Source organism: Tupaia chinensis, unplaced genomic scaffold (assembly GCF_000334495.1).
Source record: "Tupaia chinensis unplaced genomic scaffold, TupChi_1.0 Scaffold000060_1, whole genome shotgun sequence".
NCBI classification, from domain to species: domain Eukaryota; kingdom Metazoa; phylum Chordata; class Mammalia; order Scandentia; family Tupaiidae; genus Tupaia; species Tupaia belangeri.
In genome coordinates, this window is record NW_006159518.1 from 3236022 (window position 1) to 3257614 (window position 21593).

A 21593-nucleotide genomic window follows, 5' to 3' on the forward strand; every position below is an offset into this window, starting at 1 on the left:
TCTATTTCTGTTTGTCCCTCTTTAGTTTCCCTGATATAGTACTCCTTTCAGTACTTTGTGAAGAGCTGGTCTAGTGTTGGTATATTCTTTTAGTTTGTGTTTATCTGAGAATGATTTTATTTTTTCTTTCCATATGAAAGAAGGTCTTGCTGGATATAGTATTATTGGTTGAAATTGTTTCTCTTTTAGCATTTTAAATATATCTTCCAATTCATTCCTTGCTTATATTGCTTTACTTGAGGGGTCTGATGTTAATCTAGTGGGATAACCTTTGTAAGTAACTTGATGTTTCTTTCTTGCCATTTTTAGACTCTTGTCTTTATCTGTGACTTTGACCAATCTGGCTACAATGTGCTATGGAGAGGATCATCTTCTTCTCTTTACTTTGGAGAGGTTTTTACTATAGGGCACATGCACTCGCCAGAGAGACAGAGAGCAGAGAGGTAGAAAGCGAGAAATCACCCCCCAGGGGGGATGGCCACACTGCAATCCCTTCTCCTCTATTCTCCTCTCGGGACCTTGGGCACTCATGCACACGCACCTGGCCTGAGTTTAAGCCATCGGGTCCAGGACTCAAACTGTGGTCGGCTACATGGGAGTTCAGTGACATAGCCATTATGCTAACTTCTGGTCCCATGCAGAGGATCTTCTTAAATTAATCCTATCTGGGGTCCTTTGTATTTCTTGGGTCTGCATGTTTGAATGTTCTTTAGGTTGAAAACGTTTTCTGCAAGTATTTCATGAAATAGATTTTTTGATGCCCTTATTATAAGTTTCTTTACCTTCAGAAATACCAATTATTCAGATATTTGGACATTTAATGTCATCTAGTATTCCTTGTATATTATCCTTATTTTTTTAAAAGTGATATTTCTGCTATTGGGTGCATGTGCTCAATGGAGAGACATAGAAAGGAAGTGAGAAATCACATGGCAATCCCTTCTCCTCCATTCTCCTCTCTGGATTTGGAGCATGCATGCACATGTGCCTGATATGATTTTTAAGCCTCTGGATCTAGGACTTGAACTGCAGTCAACTACATGGGAGTCAAGTGACGTAACCATTATGCCATCTGCTGGCCCTATCCTAATATACTTTTGGTTATTTTTTCATTCTTTTTGGTGATTTTGTCTAGGAATTTTTTTTTAATGTTTGTTATAGAGCATGCATGAAAGTGAGAAGTCACCTCCTGGGATGGGAGGGCGCATGCTGCAATCCCTTCTCCTCCATTCTCCTTTCTGGATTTTTGGCATGCACACATGCAGGCTTCTAAATCAGAGATTCTATCTTCTGCATGTTCTAATCTGCCATTAATTCTATTGAAGGAGGTTTTGATTTCTTGTATTATAGTCTTCATCTCAAGAAGCTCTGACTCTTTTTTAATGATGTCTATCTTCTCCTTCAAGTCATGGAAGGACTTCCTCATCTCCTGGAGTTTGTTGTCTCTTTTTCTTGCATTTTATTTAGTTTTGTCACTATGACTATTCTGAAATCTTTTTCTGACATATCTGTGAGTTCTACTGTGCTATCTGTGGGTGATGAGTTGTTGTATTCCCTCGAGGGAGAATTATTTTCTTCTTTTTTTTCATATTCCTTTGCCTCTATGCTGGCTTTTAGCATCTGATGAAGTACACATTTCTTTCTACTTTTCTGAATAGGTTGTTGTTTTTAATTTATTTTTATTTTTATTATCATAATCTTCTTTATATTACATTGGATTACATATAACTTTACAGTGTATTACATTGCTTTTTCAAAAGGGAATGCCATGCATGTCAGTCAATACAGAGACATTAATCTCCCCCACTTCATCATTCAATATCTTTTCTATGTTTTTCCCAATCATCATTATTATTATTCTAATTATTTTTTAAAACAGTCAATCACTATTTCTCATTTTGCTTGTAAAAAGACTTTACCCTTCATGAAATACCTCTCAGACCAATCCAGTTGAGAATACTATACATGTCATTATCAACAGGTAATAAGCCATATCTGTTTCTCACTAACATCCTGCCTCTCTATTGTTCTCTTGTTATTTCTCTATCCTCTTCTCTTCATCCCCCCCCCATTCCATGCTATCCTATTCTCATTAAGTACCTTCACTGCTTTTATGTCCTCCAATTTTTTGCTCTCTACCATAGAGTGTGGATAGTCGGTATATATTGAGTGGATACATACAATATCTTTCTTTCATAGACTGGCTTACTTCACTCAGCAATAGATCCTCCATATCTGACCACTTTCTATCAAATTCCAGGGTCTGAATAGGTTGTTTAGTGTCAGTGGAAAAGAATAGCTCTTCTTCTCAGGTGTATTCTTTGGTGGTGGTGGGGATGTGTCTTTCAATCAGACTAGGGTATATCTACCCAGGGTCAGATGTTTGAATCCTCTTACAACTTCTCAGGTTGAGATGCACCTGAAACTGGGCTGGAACTATATAATTACCGAAAGAAATGCAAGTTGCACACTGCACATGCAGTGTGTGGGCTAGTGAAATGTGGAATATGAAAAAACCTGTCTTTCTGGGTCTCAGTTGTGTAGTTTGGTAGAACTTAGAAAGCTACTGGAGAGGCAGCAGGACACAAAAAGATCCAAAGGCCCAGACCTGCTTAGGACAGCACAGACAGGGAGTTTCACAGTCACCCACCTTTAGTGGCTGCCTCTCTGGGACCCTGCCACACCGGCAGGTGGAATTTGGAAAGGCACTAGAGGAGCAGCTGGACACAAAAGGATCCAAAGGCTCAGACCTTAGCAGAACACCAACTGGGTCTGACCCTTAAAAAAATAAAAACATGGAGAGTAGAAGAAAGGGTGTTTCTGACAGAGGGGATAGAAGCAGTGACTGAGGAAGAGAGCAGAAATTCCCATAGTACAGCTCATTCCTTCCCTAGGTCCTTCCTGGTCTAGGAAATATGTTTTTTCTTGCATAATAAATTTCTTTATCTCTACCAGCTTTCTCCTCTCAATACATAAACATGCTCAAATCTCTTTGAGCCTAAGAACAAAATCAGAAACATCTGTTATGGACCTTCAGTTCTATTCTCTGTTCTCTCTCCTCTTCCTGAAACTTTATGAAGTTTGATTTGACTTTCTCCCTTCCCATATTTTCCTCAACTACTGGTAATCTGACTTCCTAAACTACCCATCTCCATGCACTTATATTTACTTAATTTCTCAGCACCTTTTAAATTGTCAAACTCAGTGATTTATTTTCAGTTCTCATTGGTTGCTTTTAAAAAAATCTTCCCTTCGATTGCTGGAGAGAGAGGCAGAGAGAGGGAAATGGCCATACCACAATCCCTTCTCTTCTATTCTCTGCTTGGGATTTTGGTCATGTACACACATGTGTCCAGCATGATTTTCAAGCCTCCTGGTCTGGGACTCAAATCATCGTTGGCCATGTGGAATCCAACTGTCTTAATTTCCATACTACGTGCTGATCTGTTAATTTTTTTAAGAGAATTTGTTTTTTTTTAAGTTTGTTATAGGGCATGCATGAAAGTGAGATATCACCCTGGGGGTGTGTGTGTGACCATGATGAAATCCCTTCTCCAGTCTCCTTTCTGGATTTTTGGGCACGCACACATGCAGGTATGCTTTTTCAAGCTGCCAGGTCCAGGACTCAAATCACACAGTTGTTTATGTAGAATCCAACTGTCTTAACCTCTGTGCTACTGCTGGCCCATGATTTCTTAATTCTTTTCTGATTTTTCTGTCTCTGCAACATCTCCTTAATTTCCATTCTCTATTTCTTAATATTTTCCTTCTTTTAACAAATTATTGAGGAAATGAAAATGTACAATTTCTACCTTTAATGACATTTATGTGTGACAGATATATAAACAGATAACTAAAATATTCATAGCAGTTTGACAGACTGCTATGAGAGAAGAAAAGTATCCAACTCAGCCTGTGATAAGATGTTGGGATGTCCCAGAGAAGTTTTCTTAAAGGAGGTAACACTTGAACTTAGTCTTAAAAGTTAAGTAAGTTAACCAAGTAAAAGGGGGGAGGCTCAGGGAGTATAGAAGGGCGTTCTAGGGAGAGGAAACAGTATAAGAAAGACCAAAAGGATCTAGCCATTTTGGGAGAAAGGACGATGTCCCACTGATAACTGGGCCTCCAGCATACAAAACTCGCATGAACAGCCCTTCTTCAAGAGACAGACAGCTCCATGGCTCCTGCGATCTAGCCATTTTGGGAGAAAGGAAAATGTCCCCTCCCTTTTTTTTTTTTAGATTTATTTAAAAGTTTTTCTCTTCTTTTTCTCTGTTTCTTGTCTGTGCTTTTGCTGCTGTTGGTATTGTTTCCCTCTCTCTGTTTCCTTTTCTTCACATTCCTCGACTCTCAGATTGAACTTCCAAGTTTGGGAAAAAACTGACCATCCACCAGATGACTAGAAATCGCTGCAGGACCACAAGAAATATGGGGAAGCAGGAAAATACATCTCCCACAAGGGAAACGGATAGCTCCTCTTCATTCTCACACAGTTCCATGGAAATCATGGAAATGTCTGATAAAGAATTCAGAACATTCATAATGACAAACCTAACAGAGATGGAAGAGAAGAGAGACAAGGAACTGCTGAAGAGGAAGGAGAAAGCAGTTGAAGAGTTCCAGGAGGTGAGGAAATTCATGCAAGATCTAAAAGAGGAATTTCACACTTTACAAAAGAATCAGATGGAACTGTTAGAGATGAAGGCTATAATACAAGAAGTCAAAATCTCCCTTGAAAGTATTAAAAGCAGACTAGATCATACAGAAAATAGAATCTCTAATGTAGAAGAGAAAATGGTTGGCCTAGAAAAATCCACCGCGAAGACTGAGAAAATGGCCCAAAAATTTGAGAATAATATGCGAGAAGTACTAGATACCATCAAACGTCCAAACATCCGGATAATAGGCATCCCAGAAGGTGAAGAGACTCATAAGGGCATTGATAATCTATTCCATGAAATCTTACAAGAAAATTTTCCAAACCTGGAGAGGCACTCAAAGATTCAGTCCCAAGAAATACAGAGGACCCCAAATAGAATCAACCCAAGAAGATCTTCTCCAAGACACATTATAGCCAGATTGACCAAAACCACAGACAAAGACAAGATACTAAGACTGGCAAGAGAAAAAAGGCAAGTTACCTACAAAGGGTATCCCATCAGACTAACGGCAGACCTCTCATCGGAAACAATGAGAGCGAGGAGAGAATGGGAAAATGTATTCAAAGTATTAAGGGAAAAGCAATTTCAACCGAGAATTCTGTACCCAGCAAGGTTATCGTTCATTTGGGAAGAAAAGACACGAACTTTCCCAGATAAACAAAACCTGAAAGAATTTACCAGCACCAGACCGGATCTCCAAGAAGTTCTTAAGGGAGTGCTATGTCAGTAAAATTAAATGCAGACACACAGAAATAAGAGTTCAGAAACTAAGAAAATGGGCAACTTAATTGTAGGGCCAAAAGCTGGAGTTGAGTATTACATCCCAGATTTCAATCTGGAACATCGAACCTCAACAGATACAGAAGAAAGATTAAGTACATGAGACTGAACTGATGAAACAGTATTCTACGACTTGACTAAAATATTGCTGCTTTTCTTCTAAGCTTTGTTGTCTGGTTTTAAGGACTTTTGTCCTGTCTTCAGCTATCAATAGATTCATGTTCCGACTATTTGAACAGAATACTAACCTGTTTCTAGGCTTTAAGTTTCAAAGAAATATCCTTACCAGTTCAAAACTGCTTTTCTTGAAACCATCGGCTGATCTTGCTATTGAAAGTAGTTAGATTACTTATGATATTGTGTGACCAACGAAATGTTGGGGGAAAAGGGATTGAAGACAACTGTAGACAGCAGAGATAGTGTAATAAGAGAGTGGAATAGGGCAGAGGGCTAGACATGGGGTAAAAAAACATATATATGAAAGTAGAAATGGAATATTATGGATGATAACATGCATTATTAAGCCACTATATAGTATATTCTGGCAGAGGGTTAGGGATAGGGAATCAAGGATGGAAAAAAAAAACACAAAATATATAAGACATAAGAAATGAAAAATTGTTGGTTGATAACACGTATGTTGATGTGCTTGATTGAGCCAACAGTGTATTTTGGATGAAAAATTCATTTTGTATACTGTAATGATGTATAGCATATTAATGTTAAAAAAAGAAAAATAAATTAATAAATTAAAAATAAAAGACCAAAAATGGCACGGTATACATCCTTTGATATTACTGAAACAAAATTAGAATGGCTATTGGTGGATAAGGAGGCTGGAATGGTGTTCAGGAGCTAGATCCAGGGTATTCTTGCTGCTTCATTAACATGTATGATTAAGCCAATATGCAGTATATTCTGGATGGGAAATCACATTTTGTATGCTGTGACAATGCTCAGGGAATGAATGTAAATTAATTATATACATATATGTGTGTGTGTGTATATATATATATAAATAAAAAAAGAAGCTTGCATTTACTTTTGTAAGTAGCAGAGAAACCTTCAGCAGGTATAAGTTTCATGATTTTCATTTATGAGTGGATCTTCATTGCCTTTGTCATGTTCATTGCCTTTATTCCATCTCTACAACATTGAAAGTTAATATACTTTTAAAAAGAGTACATTTCACTTCCAATCATTGGATTTTTGCTCATTATATTATATTTACATTAAATATAAACTAACTCTTACATTCTTTCAGATACATTATTGCTTTTTAGTGGCAATAATCTACCTTGGCAAAAAAAAAGCTGACATTTTTATGTATTTCACTTTTCAAGGTGCTGCCGCATGACAGCAAAGCTCGAAGACTTTTTGTCACAAGTGGTGGACTTAAAAAGGTTCAAGAGATAAAAGCAGAACCTGGTTCTCTCCTTCAAGAATACATCAACAGTATTAACAATTGTTACCCTGAGGAAATAGTAAGGTGGGGAAAATGGACTTTGAGAAGTTAAAATATGTAGTTTTTCTGTTTTCAAATCTAAATTTTATATCCACTTCAAATATGGGCTTTGAAACTACTACAAGAGGCCAATGTATACCATTACTTTTTTCTTGATCTCTTCCCTTTCCCCTAATTAATGTTCTGATTGACATACATATTTCCAAATCAAACTGGAATAATTTTTTTTTCCTTTGGAGAGGTTTTTGCTATAGGGCGCATGTGCTTGCCAGAAAGACAGAGAGACAGAAAGTGAGAAATCATCCCCCTCCCCAGGGGGGATGGTGATGCCGCAATCCCTTCTCCTCCATTCTCCTATCGGGATCTTGGGCACACACACACATGCACCCGGTATGAGTTTAAGTTACTAGGTCCAGGACTCGAACCGCGGTCGACTACATGGGAGTCCAATGAAATAGCCATTACGCTAACTGCTGGTCCCAGTCAGAAGGTGTTTTTTGAGCTCCTTTGTATTTTGGGTCTCTGCCTAAACTGGGAAGGGAGAGCAGCTTCTCAGAAACATCTAATTTAGAAAAAAGGTCATGCACACAGTTTGCCAATCAGTACATTTTTGTATCTCAACAATATAATAATACAAATTCTACATGGGTCTAGAAGAAGATTCATTTACTTACATGCTTAAAGGGCATTAAGAGGTAAGTGTGAATAGCAGTGGTGGATAGCGAGAGGGAAGAATTTTCTCCTTCTTTCTTGGTTCATCTTGTTTTTTCATGACAAGTTTGACTAAAAGTTCAGGCTGGTGTGTCAAATAGACCTAGGTTCCTATCTCAGTTTGAATTATTTACTGTGTGCCTTTGGAAAGAATACTTGCTATGGTTTAATGTGACCCTCAGAAATTCATGTGTTAGGATTATGTGAGCCATTGTAACAGTGTTGACAGGGTAGAGTCTTAGTCTGATGATGGTATTGAAAGGTAGATCCTTTGGGAAGTGACAGGGATCAGATGAGATCATCAGGATGGTGCTCCTATGATTTATTCTTGTTTGTTTTACAAGAAGAGCAGATACATGGACATATGTTGTACTTTTTTTAGAAGGATTTTTTAAGAGAAATTTTTGCTATAGGGAGCGTGTGCTTGCCAAGAGACAGAAAATGAGAAATCACACCTTGGGGGCTAGCCATGCTGCAATCCCTTCTCCCCCATTCTCCTCTTGGCATTTTGGCCATGCTCACTCACACACACACACACACACACATACACACACAATGAGTCTTAAGCCACGGGGTCCAGGACTCAAACTGTGGTTGACTATGTGGAAGTCCAGCGATGTAATCATTATGCCATCTGCTGGTCCCCACACCTATTGCACTCTTGCTCTGTCTCACTGTGTGATGCTTTGAGCTGCCTAGAGACTCTGCAGAGATTTCCCGCCTCTATAGAGACTGTGCAGTCAGTGAGGTCTTTGAGGAAAGAAGTATGGCAATTAGCTTGGAAATTAAGGCAGCTGAAGCCTCAACAATTATTTGTATTAGGTTGTTGGAAAAATCATGATGTATTTCTCTATGTTTTTCCTTTATTAATTTATTTGTTTAGAGAGATTTTTGCTATAGGGCATGTGTGTTTGTCAGAGAGAGAGACAGACAGAAAGGAAGAAATCACACCTTGGGTGGATGGCCATGTCACAATCCCTTCTTCTCCAATCACCTCTTGGGATTTTGGGCACGCATGCACATGCACCCAGTGTGAGGCTTTTTTTTTTTTTTCTTTTAACTTTTTTTTTTTTTTTAATCGCCAGGTCAAGGACTAGAACAGTGGTCGGCCACGTGGGAGTCCAGTGTCCTTAACCACTATGCCACCTACTGGCCCCCCAGTGTGAGTTTTTAAGCTGCCAGGTTCAGGACTCAAACTGCAGTCAACTTTGTGGAAGTCCAGTGACGTAACCATTATGCCATATTCTGGTCCCTATTTTTCTATGCAAAAATGTGCCATGACTTTCCCCACGACCCAATAGATCCTAATTAAATTTTGGAGACTTAGACTTTAAAACATTGTCCAATGAAAATATAATGTGAGTCACATATATAATTTCAAGTTGCCTGGTAGCCACACTTTAAAAAGTAAAGTGAGACAGGGTAAGTAAAATTTTTTTAAAAGATATATTTATTTACTTATTTTATTTATTACTATTTATGTTTCAATTTTACCAGAGAAAGAGAGAGAGAGGGAAAGTGAGAAAGCAAGCCGCCAGATCTGGGACTTGAACTGTAGTCAGCCATGTAGGAGTCCAGCATCTTAACCACCACACCATCTGCTGGCCCCATAGTGTAAGTAAATTTTAATGAGATATTTTTGTTTATCCAATATATCCAAACATTATAATTTCAACTTGTAGTTAATATAAAAATTATTGCATTATTTTATACTTTTTAATCTAAGTTTTGAAGTCTGGTGGGTATTTTATCACTTTTAGCAAATCTAAAATTCAGACGCCAAAGTTCGCTGGAGATATTTTACCTATATTTAAATGATGTTTAAAATCTACAGCTAACAAGTAGACTCACAAGGTGTTCCAAACACATCTAAAAGTTTTCCAATAACTGAATTCTTAGTTTTAAATTTTTAAATAAATATAAAAAATTGAGTTCCTCAGATACACTTTCTATAGAAGAGCAAGGCATATCAAAATATATTAGCCAACATATTTAATACTTTATACTAAATATTTATAAAATGTTTATAAATATACCCAAGAACCAATGAAGATGATTAATTTCCCAAGTTTATGTAATACAAAATTTATGTCACTTATTAATTTTTCCAGAAATTATTCCATTATTAAATAGCTTTTCCACTTTTGTTTTATTGGATGTCCAAATCAGATTAAAACATACACTGAGAATGATCCCTAAGGTGATCAAAATGCAAAAGTGGATTAGTAATGATAGACTGTGTATTTTATTACAAAGACTGTCTTTAAAAACTATTAGCTATTGGGACCAGCAGTTGGCGTAATGGCTATGTTGCTGGACTGCCATGTAGTCGACCACGGTTCAAGTCTTGGACCCGGTGGCTTAAACTCATGCCAGGTGTGAGTACGTGTGTGCCCAAGATCCCGAGAATAGAATGGAGAAGGGATTGCAGTGTGTCCAGTATATCCAAACATTACATACCCAGAGGGGATGATTTCTCACTTTCTGTCTCTCTGTCTTTCTGGCGAGTGCAAGTGCTCTATAGCAAAAACCTCTCCAACCCCTCCCCCCCAAAGCGGAAAAAAACCTATTAGCTATTATCCTTGAAGCAACATTACTTACTTGTTGTAATAAAGTTTCTGTGATAAAATATTGCCATTATAACGTCTGTTGCTTAGCAAACATCCCCCTTTGCCTAAATTTCTCTCTTAAGTGTTGTGCTGCTGCTCTAGCACAGTGTTATGAGTTGGTATTCTCTTCCTTAATAGTCTCTAAATTTATTCACAAACATTACTGGAGCCTAATTATTCAGGGCTTATTTGTGAGATTTCACTCATAGAATTATTTCAGATAAATTCCTTATATTAAATCTTTTGTGCCTACTGTACTGAATCTTTCAACAAGCTTCTAATGGGAAGTTTTCTTTTTCAGGTATTACTCCCCTGGATATTCAGATACACTGCTGCAGAGGGTGGACAGCTATCAACCACTTACTAACTAAGCAAAGTTATATTTTTAGAGTGAAGTTCACAGCAAAATATTTATGAATAACAATTGTTAAAGCTTTCTATATATTTGAACTCATTACATTCTAGATGTATTCATTGTGAACTAACTTCAGATAAATTCTATATTTATGTAATACTTTAAAAAATAGTAGCTTGAATATATGAAGAACTATTCATGATCTTTCATGTGCATAAGATGTGCTCAAAACTTATTATAGATTTTAAAAAGACTAGAGAGTTTTATTATTGTTTCATTAAACATCATAACACACATACCCCCACAAACCCACACTCCTCCTACTAGATAGAAATAAGAGATGGTGTTCAAAAACATTTGAGCCATTTTGGCCAATTCCTGATAGGCATAGGCAAGGAAATCTGGCTTTGCAACTTACACAGTAGAACACAAAAGGGAAATCACTGAAAGAGGAAACTGATGACAGGAACACAGGGCACTTGACAGACACAGATACTGGGCACATAACTGCATTAACCTAACACATAGAATCTATGCATAACCCTAAGATATTAGGCTCTCTTCTTTATCTCAAGATGTTAAAGTTCTTCTCACAGCCTGTCTAAATTGTTCCTTATCTTCCTTGGGGCTGGAGAGGGGAGAAGTAGGTATTAAGCAGTTACATTCCTACAGACATGTTCTGTTCCCATTAAAATAGTTTAGTCTAGTTTTGCTCATAAGCAAATGAGGAAGCAGCATACAAAATGGATCCTTAGTATTCCTTTGTCCTAACTTCACTTTCCCAAGTTTCAAAAATCATACTTTTAGAAACTTAAGGAATAGCTTGAAAAGAGTTATTACCATCAGACTCAGACTACATACATTTTCATTTAGGACACTGTCAAAGGGTGAAAGGGGGTTTCAATAAAGTTTTGAATAAATATATTAGAATTGTCCTCTTTATTTTTCCTATTTGGTATAATTTTGATATTAGGTAATATGTGGTTAGATTTTCGGAGTCTTGGTTAGTTGTATCTTTTGATCTAAAGGGCTATAACTTACAGTGCTCTCTTCTGGAGTCCTGAAGAGGTGGTGAATGATAACCCAGACCAGAGAGCCCCTAGAGCACGTTTCCAGTCTGACTCTGTGTTCAGGTTTCTGTCTTGGACTTTCTTCCCCTTGAAAGGAAACTACCCATTTATTTTTGGTATTTTCTGGATTCATCTCTGTCATCATTATTTCCCAACTCCATCATACCAAAGAACTGCCCCATTTCTTTTATTTATATATGTGTGTGTGTGTGTGTGTGTGTATACATATATGTATGTGTATATATATATGTGTGTGTGTGTTTATCTATCTATATATATTTTTTAAGGTTTTTGCCATAAGGCTTGTGTGCTTGATGAAAACAGAGAGAGAGTAATAAGGAAAGTGAGAAATCACCTCTTAGGGGGATGACCATGCTGTAATCCCTTCTCCTCCACCCTCCTCCTGGGATTTTGAATATGCATGCACACGTGCCCTGCATGATTTTCTTTTCTTCTTCTTCTTTTTTTTTTTTTTTTTTGGAGAGGTCTTTGCTTAAGGGTACTGGTCCTGGCCAGACAGACAGACAGAGAGACAGCGAGAAATCACCTCCCCGGGAGGGACGGCCACACCACAATCCCTTCTCCTCCTCCATTCTCCGCTTGGGATCTTGGGCACGCACATATATGTACCCAGTGTGAGTTTAAGCCACCTGGCCCGGGACTCTAATTGCAGTCAACTACATGGGAGTCCAGCGACATAGCCATTACGCCATCTGCTGGTCCTAACCCTGCATGATTTTTCAAGTTGCCATGTCCGGAACTTGAACTGTGGTCAGCCATGTGGGAGTCCAGCACCTTAACCACTCTGCCACCTGCTGCCTCTCTTTGCCCCCCGCCCCCATTTTTTAGTTTTGCTATAGGGTACGTGTGCTTGTCAGAGGGATACAGCGACAGAGAGGGAGGAAAGTGAGAAATCATCCCCCAGTGGAGATAGCCACATCATAATCCCTTGGGCATGTACATATGCCCAGTGTGTTTTTCAAGCTGCTGGGTCCAGGATTCAAACTGCAAAGTTGGCTACATGGGATCCAGCCACTTTAATTGCCATGCCTCTGGCTGGTCCTGATTTCATTTTTTTAAAAATACTTTCTTGGAATTATTTCTTGGCATCAATTTCTTTGACTTACTACATAGGAAATATAAATTTTATTCCCAATTTTGTAGCTCTCCTTTATCTCCTTCCTGCCTGCCCAACTTGTCTTATGAACCTTTTAATCACCTGAGAAAATAAAAGTATTTTTCTTTATTTACTAAGACTATTTTTTTTTTAACAACACAAATCCATTTTTATTCATTTACATTTCATTATTTTAAATCCTTGAGGGATACAGCATCACACGGATTCTGTGTCCAATAGCCTTAGCAGGAAGGTTGCTTCGGAATTTGGCTCGAACCATGCCACTGTTTCCATGGGCTCGGGTAACCTTTCCCCAGATTACTCTGGTTTTATTTGGTTTGCCACCAGGAGTCACTGTGTTGTTTTTTGCTTTGTACACATAGGCACACCTCTTGCCTAAATAGAATTCCGTTTCATCTCGTGCATAAACACCTTCAATTTTAAGAAGAGATGTGTGCTCCCTTTGGTTCCTGAGACCCTGCTTATAGCCAGCAAAAATGGCCTTGGACCACAGCCTTCCAGATAATAGTTGCCTTTTAGAAGTCCTGTTCCCAGTAGGCCTCGATTATTTTTCCCCAAGACTATTTTTCTTAGATGATCATGTTGGTAATGATAGGAACTAGTTTATCTGGGTTAAAACCTCCTCGGATATTATTGGAATGGTAAAGTTTCGGATATTATTGGAATGGTGAAGTTTCTATTATGTGTTTCTTGCCACTGTGCTTTGTACTAGTTAATTTTTTGTTTTACTGCCAGAAAGTGCATATGCGTGTGTGTGTATGTTTAAGAGAGAGAGAATGAGCAAGCGAGTGAACGAACGAGAGCTTGCCAGAGAAAAAGAGGAGGAGAAGAAAGAACACTCCAATGGGTTGTGTTCATGGCACAATCCCTTCGCCTTCATTTCTCCATATTGTTAAGATGTGAAATATGTAAGCACATGTGCCATATGTGTTTTTCAGGCCATCAGGGATGGAATTCAAACCATGGTCAGCCATGTGGGATTTGGCTCCCTTAACCTCTAGGATATAGGGCCAGCCTGTACTGTATGTTTTTCACTTCACATATCATGTTATACTTACCAAATAGTAAAGAAAGTCATAAAATATTTAATAGTGTTCATATGGATATTATAATTTGATCATATACAATTTGGAACATTTATGCTATGAAATGTTTCTTGACATTAGCAAAATAAGGATTTCTTTACATTGAAAAGTCCATGGGACCAGCAGTTAGTGTGATGGCTATGTCACTGGATTCCCATGTAGTTGACCGCGGTTCAAGTCCCGGACCTGGTGGCTTAAACTCACGCCGAGCACCTGTGTATGCATGCCCAAGATCTGGAGAGGCAAATGGAGAAGGGATTGCAGCGTGGCCATCCACCCTGGGGGATGATTTCTCGCTTTCTGTCTCTCTCTCTCTGTCTTTCTGGTGGGCGCATGCACCCTATAGCAAAAGCTTCTCTACAAGAAATAAAAAAAAAGAGAAAAGTTCATTATGGGGACCAGCAGACAGCATAATGGTTCTGTTGATGGACTCCCATGTAGTTGACTGCAGTCCAAGTCCCAGACCTGGTGGCTTAAAATCACACTGAGTGCATATGCGTGTGTGCCTGAAATCTTGAGAGGAAAATGGAGGAGAAAGGATTGCTGCATGGCCATCCCCCTTGGGGGGTGATTTCTTGCTTTCTGTCTGTCTCTCACTGGCAAACACACATGCCCTATAGTAAAAATCTCTCTTAAAAAAAGTTCTTTATGAGATTAAAAAAAAAAGTTACCATTTGTGATAGAGCAATATAGTGCCTCTCACTAATGATGGTCTCTGCTATTTTCAGCCCTGGTTTAAATTTTGTCAGACTAATACTCTTTGCAAGCCGATCTCTGGTCTACTGGCTCTCTACTTTCCCCCTTCCACACGTTCCCTCTAGTGCAGTTTATTTAAAATTAACTATTAATTATTATCTCTCACTTACTTACATGAATAACCATTTTTAGAATTGGTGGAACCTCATTATTATAGATTCAGTCAATTCACCTGTTATGGAAATAGATAAAATCTGCGGCACCTAAAAAAGATTGCAAATCTGGGATCTAGACACTACTCCTTTAAGTAATAAAGGTTCAGCTTATTCATAAGACGTTTATAAAAATAACCTGCAATGGTACATGTAAGAATTTTATAAACTATTACATTTTATACAAACCTGACAGGTGATTTATGTGAAATCTGACAAGTAATGACAGATTACACATTTTGGTCAGCAGTTGTGCAGTATCCCCCAGACCTCTCACTTTTAGATAAGTGAAGTTTAAACCAGATGATTTATGATAAAGAAAAACTACATTTCTTGCCCTCATGGAGTTTTCTAATATAAACACATTTGCCCAGACACAGAGAGTGACAAAGGCACAAGACACTGAACACAAAACAGACACATTTAATTTAGTATGTAAAAACAAATGACAACCTCATATTTAGAGGATATTGACCTGTTTTTCTAACCCTTCGCTCTCAAAGAAAACCCTTCCCCTCAAAGAAAGGATGAAAGATTTGCTTGTTTCTAAACTTGATTTGAGGTCCTGCTTAACATAAACCCTGACCTTAAATTCCTGGGTAAGGCCATCTCCAATCCAAGATGTCAAGTTTAGAAACTAACCTTGAAAGAATGTAGAATTTTTCTGTTTTGTTTTCAAATAGCCAACCCTTTGATTAAGATTGGTGGTAGCAAATGTTGAGGCTTATATACACTGTGGCTTATTTTGCAACAAAATTCACTGATTAGAACATGTCGATTTGTAGCTATCCTGATTCTTGCAGAGATTAAAAGAATCAAATGACAGTCTTAACTATAACTATTGCATTTATCAGTTAGCTAAGAGACTTCTGACTTTTAAAATTAGATTTGTCTATATAATTATTTTTCTATTAGGTCATCATGAAAGTCATGACATTTTTCTATGCAAACTTCATATTCATGTTTCTTATTTCTAAGAGGCCTTGGTAGGCCAAAAAATTAGACACATATTTAATGATAGTGCTTTAAATAGTGGTGGATTTTACTGTTTTTGCAATCTTTTAAGAAATTTAGGCAGTATACAAATGGATAAAGGGGAAAAAAATAAACCAGGGCCAGCCCTTAATGCGGCAATTAAGTACTGTGAGTTGGCAGTCAGATACTGCATGGTCAACCATGGTTCAAATCCCAGCCCCTGTGGCTTGAAAAACATGCACTAGGCATGAGTGCATGTGTGCCCTAAATCCTGACAGGTTGGACAGGCTGAAGAAATGGAGGAAAAAGGACTGCAGTATGACCATACCCAATTGAGGGGTTCTCTCTGTGAGTGTGCACACCTTCTGGTAATTAAAAAAAAGAAAAGCAAAAAGTAAAATCATTATTCCAGATCCCTCACAACCCAGAAATGAGTTGTCCTTAATAAGTTAATATAACTTCATATAGCTCTCTAAGCCTTTGTATGACTGGAAAAAGTTTTGGAAAAAACACATTCATGCTATATGTATTATTTTAAAGTAAAACATGGAAGTTATGGCAGTTTGTTTACTTTCTGAAGGATGCAATTTTCACTATTTCAGTGGGGTTCCAAAAAAATATTTTCTTGATTGATTATAAAATGTTTACAAATTAGCACCTTTTATTCATGATGGATATATTTCATATAGATTTTAAACTGAGTGCTAAATCATGATATATTAATTTATCACTACTGAAAAGTAGTTTGGTGTACATATTTATATATTAAGTAAATCTTCTGGAACCAGTTGGTAACCTGGTGGTTAAGGCAGCTAGCTTCTACATGGCCAACTAAGTGGCTTGAATGTTGGACCCAGTGGCTTATAAAACTGGGCACATGTGCATATGTGCCCAAAATCCTGCAAGGAGAATGGAGAAGAAGGAACTGTAGCATGGCCATCCCTACTGGGAGTATATTTCTCACTTTCCCTTTCTCTCTGTTTCTGTCTAGTGAGTGCATGCACCCTATATCAAAAACAAAACAAAATGAACAAAACTAAGTAAATCTTCTAATTTTCCTATATATGTAGGATGTATACTCATATATTCTTGCTAAAGTTTATACTAAAATATAAAATTTATACATTACTAATAGTAAGTGTTTAAGTATTTTTGGACATGAAAGAGTCCAATTCTGAGAACTACTTTAACCTATACCAAGTTCTCTGTTTTTTATGTTTCTATCTCCTATATAATTTAAACCATACAAATGTAATTAAAATGCCAAAGAAAATGTTATCATTTTCGCATCTTTTTTTCACTAACTCAGATATGACCTAAGTGAAATATGCTGTATTCTCTTCAGTCCCAGTGCCACCCAACACTGTGGGAAGCACAAAGTGGCAGCAACAGAGATTGGATTGAGAGACTTCTGACTGACTTAGACCAGACTAGTTTCCTGACTGTGGTGAAGTCTCTTCAAGCCTCTCAGTTTTAATTTTCTGAACTATCATAGGGTAATGCTAAAGAATGTAGGCTCTAAAGGTAAAAAGACCTACATTATAGTCTCAAGACTATGACACCCTGAGTCAATGGCTTTGGGGAAATTACTAATGGCACCCACTTCATAGGATCCTGAGGATTAAATGAAGGTGATTGAGTGCCAGGCTTGGCGTATAGTAAGCAGTGCCACCATTAGTCTGTATATCTTTTTTTTTTTTTTTTAGAGGTTTTTTGCTACAGGACGCATGTGCTTGCCAGAAAGACAGAGACAGACAGATAGAAAGTGAGAAATCACCCCTCAGGGAGATGGCCATGCCACAATCCCTTCTCCTCCATTCTCCTCTTGGGATCTTGGGCATGCACGCACATGTGCCCAGCTGAGTTTAAGCCACCAGGTCTAGGACTCCAACTGTGATCAGCTACATGGGAGTTCAGTGACATGGTCATTACGCTAACTGCTGGTCCCAGTCTGTATATCTTTTTGTAAACAGAAAAACGTACCCTGTCCTCAGAATACTTTATTTCGATATGGCAGAAATGGTCATAATATTTTTACTTTGACAAAGACACTGTTGCCATCTGCTGGGAAATTCTTTTTAAATATGCAAGTACGTGATGTCTAATGTATGAATGGAGCCCCCTGAAAAGTGCTGGTGCTCTTGGGTCATACACAGTCTGCACAACTGTGTAAGTACTTAATAAATTGTATTTGCTTTACTTCTTTACACTTTTGTAAATGGGGTCTGGAAGAGAATTTCAGACAAACAATACTATTTAAGTGAAAGACATTCACTAAAAAAAAATCATGAGTCAGGGACTAGCAGATGGTATGATGGTTATGCTGCTGGGCCCCCACATAGTCGACTGCGGTTTGAGTCCTCGACCTGGAGGCTTAAAACTTATGCTGGGTGTGTATGCATGTGTGCCCAAAATCCCAAGAGGAGAATGGAGGAGAAGGGACTGTGGCTTGGCCATCCCCCTAAGGGTGATTTCTTGCTTTCTGTTTCTCTGCCTCTGTCTGTCTCAGTCTCTCTAGTAAGTACACACGTGTTATAGCAAAAACCTCTGGGGAAAAAAAAGTCAATCTTCAAAAGAATCAGCATCTTGTTATAAACACCAGAAACATTTGTGCTCACTGCTTCCTTCAATCCCCACTTCCTCCACAAAAAAGTATGTTCCACAATAAAACCTGCAATTTAAGTTAGAGATACTAATTAAGCCATTATTCTTACATTTATAAATATTGGATGTAAAACCAAATTGGGGACATATCTTATATATGCAAAAGCAAATCACATTTTGGAATAACTCTTGTCATCTTGACTTCTAAAACTGAATAAAAATATATCAATAAAATATCAAACATATCTAATATATATACCACTACTACTAAAATATAAAATTTTGTAATATCTAATTATTGCAAGATGGAAGATCTCTGAAAAGCAACTCTTCTGGGCTCCATTCACCTTTCTTCATCTCTGAACCTGGGCTAGGATACAGTAGGAGACACTCTTGTCCTTATGGAAGGGCTGATTATAATGCCCTTTTGTACACGAAAGAAAAATTTGGCTTATTTTAATACCTAACAGTACAATCATGGAGAAGACTGACTAAAGTTGGACATGGGAGTGTTAACTAACAAAGGGAACATTCTCCAAGGGTATAGGATTTCCAACTCTGGCAAAAATCCCAGGTGCTAGGATGGCTCATTGAAGTTTGCAAAAAGCAACAGCTTATGGTAAGTGGAGTGGAAATGTCACCACTGCCATGGTAGACTGGAGGAAGGCATCAAATTAATCAGAGATGTGATGCTGAAGTGCATACCCTACATAGGGATGGAAAATCCACCAGCTGACTATTCTGAGGAAAGCCCCAGAGGACACACCACTTACCAAGTGGTATGATAAGGAATGCATTAAGAGGGTAACAATCATGGAATATATCAATGGAGGCTTCTCCTGCATGACAGGGATGATTGGCTGGAGGAAACACAGTTACAGAACTAGTGTCCTTAATATACATAAGGATGATAGGATCCTGAAATAATAGAGGACAGGTAGCAGTACTTAACTGCCAGAAGCCAGGTTTGTGCAATTATTGCAGTGAGTAACAAGGTTAGTATGGCATCCAGGGACCCAATTCACTGGGAGGTATAAAGATGGTCAATAGAAATCAGTGTTACAGACCAGCCTGTGGTAAGGTGGCTAAGGCAGGTGAAGCCCACATAGCCAACTGTGCAGTTCTATTCTCAGACCCAGAAGCTTGAGAAACACAACAGGCATGCACGTGTGCATGTCCCAAATCCCCAAAGGAAGGAGAGATGGAAGAGAAGGGACTGTGGCATGATCATTCCCCATTGGGCATGTGTTGGGGGGAAGGAGGTGCTTTCTCACTTTCCTTCTCTAGCAAAGCTTAAAAAAAAATCAGTGTCCCTATTGGCAAGATAAACAGGGAGTTAATAGGGTATTAATTTATAAAATAAAAATAAAAAATAAATTAAGAATGGATGGAATTTATTTTGACTAAACTTGTACTTTTATTTTTTTATTATTATTTTTTTAGAGGTTTTTGCTATAGGGCGCGTGTGCTCACCGGAAAGACAGAAAGCGAGAAATCACTCCCTTGGCGGGGGGATAGTCATGATGCAATCTCTTCTCTTCCATTCTCATCTTGGGATCTTGGGCACGCATACACACACGCCTGGTGTGAGTTTAAGCCACAGGGTCTGGTACTCGAACTGCGGTTGACTACATGAGAGTCCAGTAACATAACCATTACGCCAACTGCTGGTCCCTTGTATATTCTTTGTATGAGCTGGTCAGGACTGCCAGCACCACTTCCTAAGGACTTAGGAATGCTTGATCCACTGACATAAGATTTCACACAACACTGTCTTGGACCAGAGTCACACTGTACCATTCCTAAGCCATTGGCATGACAGAGTAACAAGGCTTACGTACCAGTTTGGAGACTGTATCCCACAAAGTTGAGATGCATTCCAAATCAATGACCATTATATAAAGCTATGTCTCCAATAGGTAGACTATTTGGGTCCAGCAACTATGGGGGTGGAGGAGAATTAGGCATGGCCCTGCTTATTGTCATTCCTAGTGGTATATTTGGGAAATGTGTATTTCCTGTCCCCAAAACTTGGGATTCTATGGGTCAAGATATCTTGATTCCCAGAGTAGTAATACTTAATCAGTGGACAGAGTCCTAATATGCACTTTAGTCAGTCACTTTAGTCTCTTTATTTCAGGAGACCAGCAGGAAAGGAGTCACTATACTAGCAGAGATCGTGGGCTCTAATCATTAGGAGGAAGTAGTGCTGTTACAGAGAGGGAAGAATGTTTCACACACAGATGATCCAATGGGGTGCTTCTTGATGTTCCCATGCCTAGTTTCTTTTTCTTTCTTTCTTTCTTTCTTTTTTTTTTTTTTTTTTAAGAGAGGATTCTTGCTACAGAGTGCGTGCATTCACCAGAGAGAGAGAGAGAGACAGAGAAACAGAAAGTGAGAAATCATCCCAAGAGGGGATGGCCACACCACAATCCCTTCTTCTTCATTCTCCTCTTGGGATCTTGAGCACACATGCTCAATGTGAGTTTTAAGCTGCTGAGTCTGGGACTTGAACCACAATCGACGACGTGGGTGCCAGGTGATGTAACCATTATTCTACCTGCTGGTCCCCTCTTTATTTTAATTTGCCAAAGGGCATGTGTGCTTGCCAGAAAGAAACGGAGAAGGAGAGGGAGGAAAAATGACCATCACCCATCCCATGGGTGATGGTCATATTGCAATTCCTTCTCCATTTTTCTCCTTTTGGGATTTTGGGCACATATGCACACATGCCTACTGTGTTTCCTAAACTGCTGTATCCAGTTGAACTATGCAGTTGGCCATGTGAGATTCACCCATCTTCACCACACACTACTGACTGGTCCCTCATGCTTGGAAAGAGTTACAGATAATCCTGGTAGGAAGTATCCAGCATAGACCCCTATGATTCTGGAACAAAACTATACCATACGTAGTAAACAATTATACACCATTCAAAAAAGTTATTGAACACTACTGTGTCCTGATTTTATTTTTTAAATAGTAAACAGCTAAGACAAAAGCTATGTCTAGGATAGACATGGCAATCAGAACTCTTGGAGTTGAGGATGTGTTACCACACTAGACAAGCTGCCTAAACCAGCACAGTTGCTACCTGAAGCCAAGGCAATTCTAGAATAGAGGGGTGGTAGTAGGGAAATGAGATGAGTATCAGTTACTTCAGATTTAAGATCCACTGCAGCTGCAGTGACTACAGTTGTCCTACTAATATTGTTGTTTCTTTTTTTTTTTT

General features: G+C 38.4%; 1 protein-coding gene across 2 annotated transcripts in view; it reads left to right on the top strand.

The window, feature by feature from the left end:
• Nucleotides 1–11485, top strand: part of SPAG6 (sperm associated antigen 6) — a 99021-nt gene extending 87536 nt beyond the window's left edge. Inside the window, exons 10-11 of one of the 2 annotated variants that reach the window (XM_006141623.2) lie at nt 6785–6930; nt 10528–11485. In XM_006141623.2, the coding sequence (XP_006141685.1) occupies nt 6785–6930; nt 10528–10597 (216 nt within the window). In that variant the 3' untranslated portion in view covers nt 10598–11485. The remainder of the gene's footprint in view (nt 1–6784; nt 6931–10527) is intronic. The other variant, XM_006141624.2, reaches the window with a different exon arrangement.
• The last annotated feature ends 10108 nt before the right edge of the window (nt 11486–21593 follow it).